Source organism: Pogona vitticeps, chromosome 9, assembly GCF_051106095.1.
Source record: "Pogona vitticeps strain Pit_001003342236 chromosome 9, PviZW2.1, whole genome shotgun sequence".
Classification (NCBI taxonomy): domain Eukaryota; kingdom Metazoa; phylum Chordata; class Lepidosauria; order Squamata; family Agamidae; genus Pogona; species Pogona vitticeps.
Genome location: NC_135791.1, coordinates 2,599,214 through 2,614,058, shown reverse-complemented (window position 1 = coordinate 2,614,058; position 14,845 = coordinate 2,599,214). Strand labels below are relative to the sequence as shown.

Sequence of the window (14,845 nt, the reverse complement as noted above, 5' to 3'; positions counted from 1 at the left end):
CTTCCTGGGGAACAGACAGTACACACACACACACCTCTTTCTCTGCTATGATGCTCACCTTCTCGCCTTTGAGTCCAGAATCACCAGTCTCTCCTTTGTCCCCACGGCCGCCCTAGAATTTTTTGTTTTTTAAAAAAGGAGTGACACCATTGAGCTTTGGTTACAAACACTTCACAATATTAGGAAAGGGAAAAAAAACCACTCTGGCCCACAATGTGGCCCCAGGTGCCTAGGAGCTCTCACTATTAGAGTTGATTTGTCCACACTGAAGTGTACTGAAGAGCATTCCTTCTAGAAACAGAGCATTTTGGCAAGATGCAGGGGAAATCATGAGGACTAGAGACTTATAAAATTGGAACAGGACTCAAAGGAATGGTCTGCCTCACAGACGTGCAGAGAAAAACATTATCTCTCCAGAGACTTTGCTCTCACTTTCGTAACGTCTCCAGCTACTTTTTGGACCATGAAAGCGAGGCCCTCTGTGGTCCCAGAAACTGCCCCATACCCTCTAAACCTCCCGTGAGAAGACCCAACAACCTCTTTATTCTTCCTTTGTACTCACAGGCTTGCCCGTGGGTCCAACAGCTCCAGTGTCTCCCTAGAAGTAAAACAAGAGAAGATTATATGGGTCACTGAGGAAAGAGAAAGGGCTGCAGTGATGCAGTATTTGTAGACTTCTTGATTTTAGCTTTACATTTTTAGTCCCTAAATGATGAAAGCCACCTTAGGTCCTTTTTAAGGAGAAAGGCAGGGTAAATAATTTTTAAAAACAAACAAACAAACAAATGATTCTGTGTCTGAAGCTAGGAAGACACACAGCTAAACCATTTACACAATCAAGAGTTTAATCAGAAATAAGAACGGTTTTGCTTATTTCAGGATAGGTGAACGTATAATCCTCAGGGCTGCTGATGGGGTGGAATGAGACCCAAAAGGAAGCAGTGGTTTACATGCCAGAGATAATCCAAACGACATACATTCTTCTGCTTGTAATGTGGCTTCGCAGTTACATCTGTTTCACCACTTGAGGGAGCACTCCTTCAACAAATAGATTTCTCTGGACGCACATTTCTGACACTGTAGCCTAAAACTGATTTAACAACTGGGACATCTACGCAAAAAATGAGCAGGCCTGTAATTTGGTAACGGGGGGTTGAATCTTTCAAGCACCCCCTTTAAAATGCCAGTTGACAAAATCCTTGGAAGGCACTCGTGCAAGCTCATTTCAAAAGCAGTGTGTGCCTGTGTGCATATAAAGTAACAACGGATCTGGTATGCAAACACACTGCTGGATTCCTTTCATATAGAAAACAACAGATGTTGCTCTAGAATTAGTGTCTTAAAACTGCAGTGCGGAAAACAAGCTGAAGAGGGAGACAGTTAATGTACGGAGAAACTAGAAAAACGAATCTGGGACCAGCATAGATACATATACAGCAGAAAACACAACGTCTGTTTACTCGGGCAGTTATCCTGTGATAATAACCCCTGATTTCTTTTCAAGGTCTGGTTAGTTTACACTTGTGGAGGTGAAATGCAGCTTATATAAACCCCAAGAACCTGCTATCCGACTCTCATCTTAAAAGCCAGCATTACCTTTTCTCCTTTGAGTCCTGACAGTCCTGGGGGACCGGCCTTGCCCTGTGAAAGAACAGAAAATTGAGGGAGTCGACAAAAACATTTCAGGTTAAAAGAATATCATGATGCCACTGTAAGCAAGCTCATCCTGTCTCTATTAAGTCAGCCCAGATGTGTCCTCTTTTTCAAAATTGCTGTATACAGGAGGTACTCAGTGTGGTGCAGTGAACAGTGTGACTCAGGAGAACTGAGTTCAAGTCTGTCCTCAGCCATGGAAACTCCTGGAGCAGGCGACCCTGGTAAAACCACACCTTAAATGTCTCGCCTGCCTTGAAAACCCTATTAAGGTCACTATAAGTCAGAGGGACCTCTTTACACACAGAAAACTAAATAGGTTCAAAAGTCAAATGTCACGGCGGCCCACCATTGTTTCCTTCTCCGGGAAATGTAGTTTTATGAAATTGACAACGGCTATTTTCTAAGTTTCCTGATTGTTTCACAGCCCTGCGGATCCCCAGATGGAAGCCGCAAGTGTGGAACATGTTTGAGACCTAAGGGTGTACATCATTCTGTTCATCGAAACAGCCTGGTGATTATAAGTACAGTGGTGCCTTGTTTAATGATTGCCCCGCATTACGACAAATTCACTTTATGACGATTTTTTGCGATCACAAAATGATGGTCTAAATGGGGGAATTTCGCTTTGCAATGTTTGGTTCCCTGCTTCAGGAACTGATTCTTCACAAAACGATGTATTTTTAACAGCTGATCGGCATCTTCAAAATGGCCCCCCGCTGTTTTGTAGGGACAGATTCCTCACTATACAGGCAGCGAAAATGGCTGCCATATGGAGGATCTTCGCTGGACGGTGAGTTTTTACCCCATTGGAATGCATTGAATGGGTTTCAATGCGTCTCAGTGGGGTTTTATTTTCACTTTACGATGTTTTCGTTTAACAGCGATTTTCCTGGAACGGATTATCGTCGTTAAGCGAGGCACCGCTGTATTTCCCTTTTGATCATGAGGACTAGAAAATCGTTGTGCTCCTCTCCCTTTTGCTGCCACCTGGCTGTTCAGAAGTCCTCTGCCCTTCCTCCCACATCCTTACAGGAGAGAAAAGGCACATGGGCTGCAAAACGTACAGGAAGGCCAGGTAGGCCAACTCTGGAGGTTCCAGCATCTCCTTCGGGTCCTCCTTGCCCAGAAAGCAGTTGTGAATAAGATGTGAGGGCTGCTGGACTGCACGACAGACACGGCTCACCCTGAAGGAGAGAAAAAACAGAAAACCTGGCGTTAAATAAGAATTGGTCAATTTATTTATTTATTTATTTATTTATTCTTAATGGCACCAGCCATCCTTCAAAGAACGCTTTGGAGCACTGAGACACAGTAGTTTCCTGCTCCAGATGTTCTGGGCTTCCTGTGTTGCTACCTCTGGATCTCGGGGCGGTGATGCCTAAAACATCTGGTGGGACATAATGGAGAACCGCTAACCTGGAGGCTAACCTAGAGCTGGAGAGAGCGAGCAGTAAAGGGTTGTCCCTAAAGGTGAGAGAACAACCCCCCATTTCAGAATTTACACCGGAGATAAAAGAGGACCCATCAAGATAAAACTGGCGACCTACCTTCTCTCCTTTAATTCCATTGATGCCAGGATCCCCCTGGAAAATAAAATGGAAGGGGGAGAAGGGAGTAGAGAATCAGCAAGGAAGCACAGTTAAGAGAGACAGAGGACAGTGGAGAGAGAAAGAGCATCTGCAGAAGAAACAGCCACTGTGTCCATGCTCCCATAGACAGCGGTTCTGCTCTAAGCCAGTGATTCCCAACCTTGGGTCCCCAGATGTTCTTGGACTAGAACTCCCAGACATCCTGGTCTGCATGGCTAGGGGTGAAGGTTTCTGGGAGTTTTAGTCCAAGAAAATCTGGGGACCCTAGGCTGGACACCACGGCTCTAGTCAAGTCCACGAGGTGGTTCAAAACTGACTGTGGGGCTCTCTCAAATCCTTATCCACAACTGCACTGAGAGCTTGAAAATGTGAGTCTGGGGTGGACTATGTGTTGAGTTTGGCACTCCATGAAGCTGTTTTAAGGCCATTTCAGTAGATCCTTAGCTCACCAGGTGCCCCACGTCTGCAAACCCATGGTAGCTATGGGTGAAGCTGGAAGAATCCACCGATGGGTGGCTCTGGGTGGCCAGGTGAGATCAGCTCTATATCATGCACCTCTGGCTGAAGACCCACGGCCCACAGCCTCATTTCAGGAGGACACTTTAGGGTAGATACATGAATTGGTCTTTAAGCCATCTCTTGGCAGGAAAAAATGAAACGGCAGACAATTCTTCAGTATCTCCTAGAAAAGGCCCATTGCTTATGGAGACACAAGGAGCGAAAAGCTCAAGACATTGACTATGTCTGTCTCTTTCGATCCATTCCCTGAAGCCAAGGTCAACCATATGTTTTCATCTTATGTTCACTTACGGTATACTATTCCCACCAAAAGGGTTGCACTGTCAAACTTCCATATGAGGAATGTATCTGTCTATCTATCAATCTATCGGTCTGACAGTTCTGAGCATGAAACACGGTATTTGCTAACAGGATTTGACCAGAAGAAACAGAAAACCATTTTACTGGCCAGAAAAAGAACGTTCTCGTAGTGTTTCCGAGAAGTGAATCAGGCAGATCTCAGTGACGGAGCAATCGTACTTGCCAATTGAGCCCACATTTACATTTAGAAGGCCAATCTCAAGGCAAAGCAAGCTCATTTGCAAACTACAGGGAGTGTGGAAATCTCCAGCTGGGATTGTCCATTGTTTTCAGAAGTTAGGACACCCTCTCTTCTGAGTTGCTCTCTGTGATGTGTACTTTGTTAATGGCAGAGATTAGGAAGTGGTCTTCTTACTTCTCCATCTTCTGAGCTTCTGGAACAGTTTCTGTTGGTGGTCCTAGCAACTAGGAGACTGGCTCTTCCTGGCTGAAGACCATCTTAAGGAAAATGGAAGTTTGCTTACACCATGAACAAGAACATAAGTTGATCTAATGAGAGATGTCACAACTTGAACCTGGGAACAAATCACATCCTCTATGACCGGGCTATAGTCCTTGGGTACAAAATGGCTTCCAGTCTCCTTCGCTGCTGCTCTGCCCTATGGACGCAGAATCTGGGTTTGACACCTACCCTGTTGCCTTTAGATCCTGGAGGGCCAGGCTTGTCCTGAAAGAGAGGGATGAAAGAAAGCCATAGGAAGTGCTTAGATGTCAGACTCTCAACCCAACCACTAGTCCATTAACCAACATTGAGTGAAAACCATTGCATTAGTGTAGCGTGAAGTTCTGCCAGTGGAACCCCATAGTGAGTAATGCCCAGTTACTCCACATGTCTAAGTGCACAAATATTTGCACAACTGCATCTGCACAATAGCTTCCTGGATATGATTTCCCCCTTGGTGCAAATTCTGTCCTGGCTTGTAGAACTGCATGCTACACAAGGGTAGCCACACAAATAGATCAGAGATGTTGCTTTACAAAGATTTTCATTTGACTCAAGCATCTTGATGAGGTTCCTGCAGCTTTGGAGAGAGAAAATAGCTGCAAGATGGTTGGAAGTCCCATTTCTTACACATATCTCTTGCCCTCCTCTTGTTTCCAGTCCCTAACAGTATCACCTTCCTCTCATTACTCTTGCTCTAAATTTCTGGGCAATATACATTTTGGAGCGAGAGGAGGAACAGGGTCTGGGTCTGTATTAAGCAGTTCCTTGATGATCCTGTCATCCAGCAACAGCTTTTGTTCCCTGCACCTTCCAAAACCTGTCTAACTTTATCAATGGAGAAATACTGATGCATAAAACCTAATAAAACCTAATTAAATTTCCCAACCATGTTAGAAAATGTCCAGCTTCATTGAGAACTTGGTTGATTACAAGACCCTGCCTTTTTAACGCATTCGTCTAACACTCCCTAAAAAACGGAACCATTCATCAGAAGAGCTTGGACTCACCGACTTCCCTGGCTTTCCTGGAGGCCCAGGTTCCCCTTTGGGTCCTGGTTTTCCAGGGAGGCTGACGACATTGGCCATTCCTTCAGGAATAGTGGGACACACTTCACATGGATCTCCCTGCAGAGAGAGAAGTCAAGAGGCTTTGAAGAAAGCAAGAGTAGTCATAGAGAAACAAGGGCCAAGGGAAAAATCAAGGAAATTTGCTACAGCAGCTTGTCCCAAAGCAGATCAAATTATTTCAAGATAAAAATTAAATTATCTTTAAGAAAACGCAGCCGGGAAGCTTTAGATCAGCGGTTCCCAGCTTTGATTAACCCAGGTGTCCTTGGACTGCAACTCCCAGATACCCTGGCCAGCACACCTGGTGGTGAGGGCTTCTGGGAGTTGCAGTCCAAGAACACCCGAGTTACCCAAGGCTGGGAACCACTGGATTAGTTTATGAAATGGATAACTGGCCAAGAAAGGTTAGTGGCTCGGTTCTGTGTTCCTGAATTGTCAGCCCAATGGGAAAACATGTGAAAGGGAGGTCACATGATCCTGGAAAGGAAGGAGGCTACATTCACATGGTTTTTGACAGTATTCATGGCTGGGCTCCAAAATCTGTTGTCATTCATTATCCGATTTTTTTTCTCCTAGAAGGAAACAAGGCCAGAATCCTTTCATCCTTTTCAACACAGAGGATGGTTTGATTCTATCCATCTTCTACTCACCTTGTCTCCTTTGAACCCTGGGATTCCTGGTTTTCCCTGCAAAAGAAGAAGAAAAGTTTAGAAATATGGGATCAGCGTCCATGGTTTCACTTAACCGCTGTCGGAAAATATTAAAAATATTTTTAAAAAACCCAGAAATACTTATTTTTGTGATATATTTACCAGAACTAGCCAGTAGAGGGAGACAGAGATCGTGTCATGTATTTTTGTTGTTGTACTAGAAACAATATGTATTTCAAGTTTTTATGGTGAAAATTCTTTTTTTCTAGATTTTTTACCATCCACAGGGAGGATTGGAACCCATCTCCCATGGATACAGGAGTTCTACTTTACTAAATATAAGGTGCCAAGTTAGACAAACCCCATACTGGTGGTTGCATGTCTGAAATCCTGCTGGAGAAGAGGACTTGGAAGAGAGTCTCTGAGTTTGATATCTGGAACCTCATGTAGCAGAAGAGGAGAGATACTTGCAACCTTTATATGCTGTAAATCAACGCTGTGATTTTCTGAGATTCCCCATCAAGATTTCCTCCTACACCAGTGACATTTCCTTGCTTCTTGCAAAAACTAGTCCTTGCTTTCATTTCTCCCCTTTTAGCATTCCCCCCCTCCCTTATCTTCTGCACACAAAACTGCTAAATCCTACACAGCTTAATTTGATTCCTTCACCAACAAGATGTAATTCTGCACCGAAATCCCGATACGGGAAGGGCGTCATTTCTGCACAGGCTGTGACGTCATTCTGTGCAACTTGATTTTAATTTCCTTCTTTCTTTCTTTTTTAAAAATGATCATGCAACTTCGAAGAAATCCTGCAAGGTTTCCTGTGAGATTTTGCAAAGGAAAGATATCTTACGGAGAAAAATCTCATTGTAAAGAAGAGAGAGGAATTTTTTCCTTCTCCCTTCCAAAAGGAGAGAAAGTCTTGGAAGTGGAACAAGAGATGACATCATTCTCAGCAGCTGCATGGGTGAGCCTCGCTCATTCTCCTGTTCTGCTGTGGTTAAGTGTTTAGACAATGGTTACATGAATAAACAGATCCCTTCCACGCCCAGGCTCCCAGCCTGCGTCTAATGATCACACAAATCGGGAGAGAGAGAGCTTAAGGATCACATGAAATGTAACATCTTATTTATCTCAACGCTGTCATCGCTTCTGCCGGCGACGCCACAGAACACAGCTTTCATCATTCCAAAACCTTCAAAGCTATTGGGCATGTTGGCTGAGGATGATGGAGCTGTAGTACAATCAGCCTTTTTTCATTCAGGTAAACTTTGAGCAACTAAAGGCCGGGGGATTCTGACTGATGGTCCTGTTCTTTTAATATTTAAACTGCTATTATTTTAATTGAAATGCTTTTCACACAATTTCTGGTTCAGTTATGTTTTAGTATTCTGGCTTATTCAAAAATTGCTCTCGGTTCCTCTACTAGGAGAAAGCCACAGTATCAAATGCTTAGCACAGACCATGTATCAATACTACAATCTACAGTGGTGCCTCACACAACGAGCGCCCCCGTAGAGCGATGAATTCGCTCTACGAGGACGTTTTTTCGATCGCTAATGCGATCGCAGAGCGATGGCCTCTATGGCCGAAAATCACACAGCGAAGGTCGGTAAGCGTTTCGCTTACCGACCTTCGCTTTGCGACCCGCCGATCAGGTGTTTGGCAGGTCCAAAATGGCCACCGGAAGCCTCAAAATGGCCGCCGGAAGCCCCAAAATGGCCGCGCACAGCGTTTTCGCTCCCTCGTTAAGCGAGGGGAGGGCGCGAAAATGGCTGCCGGCCATTGGAAAACCATCGCTGTACGGTGAGTAAAGCTGCTATTGGAACGCATTAAACTAAGTTTAATGCATTCCAATGGCTTTTTCCTTCCCGTACAGCGATGCTTTCACACAGCGAGGGTTAATCCAGAACGGATTAACCTCGCTGTTCGAGGCACCACTGTACTGTGTTTTCATTGGTCTCTGGCTTTGACATTGTATTCCTGCCTTGAGCAGGGGGTTGGACTTGATGGCCTTGTATAGACCCCTTCCAACTTCACTTTTCTATGATTCTATGACATATGTTGTGAGCTGTCTTAGGTCCCGCTGATGAGAAATGGACAAGATACAAATTACTGAATACTTACTGGCTTCCCAGTTGAGCCGCCGGGCCCTGGTGGTCCTGAGCCCCCCTGGAATAAAAGAACAAGGAATAAGAGCCATGTGAACAGAACTGGGTGTGATCAGAATAAAGGGTACAATGGGCATTCACACTTGTTCTTATCCTCAATGAAAAGGGTCTCTTGATACAAGGAGACACCCAGTCAAAAAAACTATCCGTTTTTCGCTCCTGCGAAACCAATAAAAATCGCTCTTTTTTGGGGTCAGTAACATTAAGGCAGAAAAGTGGTTAACTTTTTCCACCAAACTAAAACCAGGGATTTTGTGTTAAAATCTTTGTGTTCAGTGCAAAAAAAGGAGAGGAGTACACAATGCAATATTTTTGCATAAGCAACTAGTTTTCTTGGTGTAAAAACAGACAAAAACACTTATATGCATCTTTTTTTCGCAAAAGAAATGGTGAATTGCCAAAAATGCAGAAAAGTTGTGTTGTGTCACCCGAAGGAGAGAAATGTTTTTTTTAAGTTTTTGTTTTAATCTACAAACACGAAACAAGCAAAGATTCACACCCCGAATAAGAGCCAAGCAAATGGGATCCACGAAGTGGATGGGGCAGGATCCCTGGAGGTTTTCCAAAGCCGACTGTTATATCTCCTGCTTACCTTTTCTCCTTTTGGACCTGGAGGGCCACCAGGATCACCCTGAAAGTCAAAAAAACAAAACAAAACACTTCTTTAAAAAAATGCTTAGCAATTGATCTTGCCTTTTGCTACGGTTTCTGAGATTTGTGCAAAATACATTTTACGCAACGCACCCGTCGCTGTACAAAGCCCACCTTCTTTTCTCCTTTTCGAAAACAACCATGGAGTGAACACAGAAAGGATGGGCTGACTGATCACAGAGAAACAAAGAGTTTCATAATGCAAATTTCTTCCTTATGCGGACTTTAAATTCATTAGGAATGCTGATTAAATTATATTTTGGAACTAATATTCTTTTAGTGTTCGTTTTCAGCTTTACTCTAATGTTGGATTTCACAGTTCACAATCAGTACCATAATCTGCATCTGGTCTTGTTTTGGTAAACACGCTGGATGCACCCCTTAATGTGGTTTTAGTGTCTCGGTGAAACTGAGAGGAATGTCCTTATGAAGCCAGACTCTATTATGAGCCAGGACTCCTAGTAGGGTCACCCAGGGTGGAATGGTCACAGCTGAGACACTAGGCTAAGACAAGATTTGCATTTCTATAAATACCAATTGCTCTCAAACATTTTGAGATTGGATGCTTTCCACACCTGAGACAGAAGCTGCCTATGCATGGAACATCTTGGTGGTGGGGGGGGAAGACCTAAGCTTCTAAGTGGCTGGAAAACAGGCAAGCCAAGAGGTTCACAATCCTTACCGGTTGCCCCGGAAGGCCAATTCCAGGCGCTCCTGGCTTCCCAGGTGGCCCTGGTTCCCCCGCAAGTCCCTCGGGGCCAACAAATCCTGGATCGCCCTGAAACGCAAACACGGTCATTACGATCAACCTCTCTAAGAGACGGACAGAATCACCTCTCCTTCCACCCTCCGAAACTCAAGAGCCTTCCCTACCTTTTGGCCTTTGGGTCCCATCACACAGATCTCTCCAGGACGGCCCTGACGGGAGCAAAAGACAAGATCTGAGAGGACAGAGCTTCGTTAGACTGAGTCTGATTAACGGGTCATGCCCTTCAGGGATGGAATGTCAAGTCTTGTCGAAGGAGGACATGGCTGAGCCTTGAGCTCTCGAGCGACCAACCAAAGACATCCTAATTTTATGGCACAGAGCTTTAGCTTAGCAGTTTTTATGTATGCACCATATAATTCAAGTTTTCTTTTATGGATTTACACCTTTGTTGTTCACAAAGTAGTAGAACTAAGGTGGCCACAGGTCCTTTTTTTGTAGAGGAAGGTCCTCCTATCTGCCAGAGGACAGTCTCCTTTTTTGGGGGGGAAGTAGCCTCTACTTCACCCCAATTTAAGGATAGATACTAGAATCCAATTGCTTAGAACCGTACATGAAAGGAAGTCCCATGGCTAGGTGGCCAGCTTGCATGCCGATGGCTTGACCAAGCATGGAACCAAGGTGAGCCCAGCATCTCATAGAATCGTAGAATAATGGGAGTTGGAAGCGTCCTCTAAGGCCATCGAGTCCAACCCCTTGCTCAAGGCAGGAATCCAAGCCAAAGCAGACCTGACAGATGGGGGTCCAGTTTTCTCTTGAAGGCCTCTCATCCCTTTGCTTCAATGGCTTCCTGGGTTCCCTTCCACGTGTGGTTGGAAGCAACAGATTTTAGGATGTCCACCAGAGAAATGGGGAAATCAAAGACCTTGAAGTTGTTCATCACGAACTGCTGGGTTGCTCAGCGGTCTAGAGCTCTGGCTGTAGAGCCAGAGGTTGGGAGTTCGATTCCCCACGGGGCCTCTTTGACAGGGGCTGGAACTGATGATCCATAGCAGTGGTTCCCCACCTTGGGTCCCTAGAATGTTAATCCAAGAACATTTGGGAATCATGTTGAGACTGCAACTCCCAGAAGCCTTCACCGCTAGCTGTGCTTGGCCAGGGTTTCTGGCCGTCACGCTCCAAGAACATCTGGCTGACCCAAGGATGAGAACCACCATCCTAAAATGACTCAGGCACACCACCATTGTTGGACAGGACGGTGGTGGGGTGTACGGCAATGCAGTGGCTGTGAAAATTTTAAACAATTCTGGAAACCAAAATACAAACAGAAGGAGCTGGCGTCCCCATACCGCTTAGAAAGAAAGAGGCAAATTTTGGGGTCAACCACCAGGGTCCTCCTTCCAATCTGTACCCTACAAACAGCACTTACCTAGCCAGGATTTTATTTGGGTAAAGCCTGGTACAGAACAGGAAAGACAGAGACGAGAGGATGCGGGCAGGGGAGTTGGTGTAAAAGAGCAAGACCCCCCTTGTCCGACTTACGTCACGCCCTGGCGATCCGGGTTTTCCTTGAATCCCGAAGTCTCCTTTCTCACCCTTCTGACCCTGCAGGAAACAAGAGAGAAAAAGCAGGTTGATTTCTAGTATGGGCCTCCCTCAAAGGAATTTTGGTATTTCCACCAGTATCTATGTTTCCCTAATACATCCTTATTCTGGATAATTTTTTGACTGGAGAACAACACAGCCACATGTGGGTAAGTGAGAAAACAGAAAATAACAACCACCACTTGTTCTGGTGTGTGGATTCAGTTGGGAAGTGAGGAGGTCAGTTTGTGTTAAAATGGGGAAGTCTAATTATGGCTTCCTACTCATATCTTACTCCTCCTGGATGACCTTTCAGATTCCATGTGGCAAGAAGGCGATTTTCTTTTAGCAGAACCACCAGTTCACGTGTTTTCAAGAAAACAAAGTTAACTGGATCACTCTGCTTTGCTCTTGCCTCTTCTTTTCCCCCAAAACTGGGAAACTTACCTTTTGTCCAACGCTGCCAGCCAATCCTGAAGGTCCCTGTGAGCGAAATAATTGGTTTTTAAATTAGTAATGGTTTGCATAGTCCAAACTACTCCAAATGCTCAGGACGGGTTTCAGCAAATAAACATACACAATGCAGTAAAGAGACATTTGTGTCTACTCTTTGTGATTAGGGTGTCTCGTTTTATGGACCAAGGGTAGATAGAATGAAATATTTGTGTAAGTCCCCTTCTGAAATTAAGGACCATAATCTCAAATAATGTACAAAGACATGACCTCAAAGAGCAGGATGGAAGAAAGACCAGAATACCAATCTACTTATAGAACTAGAAAAGACAAGACTGGGAAAAACACCTGTGTTAGCCCTACATCTATTGCTCCTGTCGGTTTAGATAACTCGTTGGTAATTATATTGATCCTCTGTTCACACTAGGATTGTCCAGGCTGTGTAATTTAGCTCCCGAAGGAGGTGTTTGATGTGTGAAGAGGTTCATTATATCTCACTAACAGATCTGGCAGTACAGCACTAGCTGTAGTTTGAACTTCACAACAACGTCAACAACAAAAATGTGGTGGAGGGGCCAAGGAGAGGAGGAGGCGGGAGGGATGAGAAGTTCACGAAAGAGAGAAAAGAAGGTTTGACAAGGAAGTATTTCTGAGAGTCAAAAGGAAAGGGTCAATCTAGAAGGAAAAGGAGAGAAGGAGAATATAGGGCCCAACAGCATTTATCCTGAATATTTATCCTTCACAGTGATAAATATTTAGTTAAAGCATCCTGTGTAGCCAGGTCTGTGAAGATGTGCACATCCCTGCATCTGGCCAGACGCTTCCCACACTTAATTCATTAATTTAGGTACACGGCAAAACTTGTATCCTTGGACAGAGCCAAAGATGGAAAGTGATAGGATGAATTCAAGATTTCATCTCTCAAGAGGTCCTCTTGGGCCATGTTCTCTCATATCTCCCTTCCCTTGGCCCATCCTCATTTCCCCTTTACTCTCAACCCACACACAGCCAAGTGTCTCCCTGGCCTTTGTTCAAATGAGCGTCACAGAGGAGAACAGAAAGACAGAAGGTCTAGAAAATCAGGCATGGGAGCGGGTGAAGCGCAGAGGCCCCTGCCAGTCAGTGAGAAAGCCCAGAAGAGGGTCAGCCAGGCCAAGGAAGGCTAGCTGGCAGAGCCAGGGGCTTCTGCTGCTGACCGACCAAGCTCAGGTCATCCTCAGCAGACCTTGCCTTGCTGAGGTCAAGAAAGCTGCAGACAAGACCATCATCTGGATGGGGAGTAGGAGCGTTTAGACAAGTGATGTCTCTTGCGGGGTTCATTATGGAAAAAGAAAGCATACTCTGAGGTCACACATTTCTGGGGAGGTGCAAGAGTCTGGAAGAAGCTGATTCCCGCAGCATCTCTCTTCTCTGGCAGATCGAAGCACTCTGTCTACGTTCGGGTCATGGAACTTCACAAGCCCCGCAGCAGTGGTTTGGGTAGAGATTTAACCCTGCCTCTGGCCTGCGTCCCTCTGGACTCCATTTGGTAGGATTCTCTCCCACACGAAACAATTATCTGTATAAACTAGGACCAAGCTGGCAAGTTGGAGATCACAGAAATGGATCACCTTCAAACCCTACCCTTCCTCTCCTGTGAGCTGGTCTTGCCTGTTGCTCTCTGTGTCCCTTCTACTAGCTCCTAGGAGCAATAGTTTCACCCACATCCCCAACCCAAATCTCTCCCATCCCACCTTCAAAGAAAACAAAACAGGAGGTGAGCATCTAACCACTTCCTGATTTGACCTCCCCTCCAACTTCTTGCATTTTTAGGAGTGAAGATACTGGCGTTGGACAATTAGTCCTTAGCACAGTGCTTCCCAACATTGGGTCCTGAAATGTTCTTGGACTACAATGCCCAGAAATCCTAATGGTGAAGGCTTCTGGGAGTTTTGGTCCAAGAATATCAGGGGACCCAAGGTTGGGAACCATAGGCTTAAAACATCTCATGCGACCAACGTCTCATCCTCTCTGACCTCAGGTGGGAGAGAGCAGGAGTGCAAGTAGGCCCAAAGGCACTCAACAAAGCGACTCTTGAGACAAATGGGTCCAAGTCCTGAGTCCAGTCCCAAGTCCCCACCAAAACCCCTGAGCTGAGTGCGAATCAAGTCAGCAGTTAGATTTGATAGACACGAGTCACGAGACCCCCTCCCTGGGAGTCAGCCTGTGTAGCCTGGGGCAAGCTGCATAATCCCAGGGCACTCCCCAGAAGAAGGGACCAGCAAACCATTCTTGTGTATTCACTACCTGGAAAAATCCTGGAAAGGCTGGTCGCCAGTCAGAATCAATTTTTATGGCACCCAATTATTATATTAAAAGAACAGCTAACCAATGTCTGCATAAACCAGAAATTAATTCCATATCCTGGCAGTTGGGCAACTGATCAAGTTGTAAAACTCTCTACAGGAGATTCTCTATTTTAAAACAAATGTGGAAACAACGGACACAACTTATCATTTTTCCAGGCGCTCCTCTGGAAAGAATGAAAAAGGAAGCGCCAATTCGGGAAAGAGGAAAACACACCGCCAGGTGTCCAAAATTGTTTTTCCTGTTGTTGAGTTTAATATGTAATCTGTACCGAGTTGTTCCTTTGGGGCACTTTTAAACAATCAATTTCAATCCTGGTCTTTTTCTCCTGTTGCAAAACAGGTTGAAATATGGGCAGGCTTGCATTATTTAATTTTAAATCCGCTTGTTGCTTCTTCACCCTGAGAGCCCCGTTACAAATATAAATGCGGTTAGTTAATAATAAATAAATATTGGGACCGACAAACGCTTGAGGAGAGGTGGCTTCTCTTTCCTTCATTTTTAAAACAATAGCAGATTCTGCACGTTCTTTCTGGTGCATTTCCATGATCCTTATCTATCTATTTAAGGTGTAGCCAAAAGATTTTCAAAAGAACTTCTAGCTCAACATGGAGGCTTTAAAAAAGAAAGAAAGAAAAACACCTG

The 14,845-nt window shown here is 44.9% G+C and overlaps 1 protein-coding gene across 8 annotated transcripts in view; it reads right to left on the bottom strand.

Moving 5' to 3' along the window:
• The window catches only part of COL16A1 (collagen type XVI alpha 1 chain), a 117,531-nt gene that overhangs the window by 53,494 nt on the left and 49,192 nt on the right, over positions 1-14,845 (bottom strand). For all 8 annotated transcript variants that reach the window (XM_072980063.2, XM_072980062.2, XM_072980066.2 and 5 more), the window contains 14 exons: positions 11,849-11,884; positions 11,360-11,422; positions 9,985-10,029; positions 9,794-9,889; positions 9,053-9,091; positions 8,417-8,461; positions 6,287-6,322; positions 5,577-5,693; positions 4,756-4,791; positions 3,204-3,239; positions 2,721-2,840; positions 1,597-1,641; positions 563-598; positions 59-112 (listed from right to left, as the gene is read on the bottom strand). In XM_072980063.2, the coding sequence (XP_072836164.2) occupies positions 59-112; positions 563-598; positions 1,597-1,641; positions 2,721-2,840; positions 3,204-3,239; positions 4,756-4,791; positions 5,577-5,693; positions 6,287-6,322; positions 8,417-8,461; positions 9,053-9,091; positions 9,794-9,889; positions 9,985-10,029; positions 11,360-11,422; positions 11,849-11,884 (804 nt within the window). The remainder of the gene's footprint in view (positions 1-58; positions 113-562; positions 599-1,596; positions 1,642-2,720; positions 2,841-3,203; positions 3,240-4,755; positions 4,792-5,576; positions 5,694-6,286; positions 6,323-8,416; positions 8,462-9,052; positions 9,092-9,793; positions 9,890-9,984; positions 10,030-11,359; positions 11,423-11,848; positions 11,885-14,845) is intronic.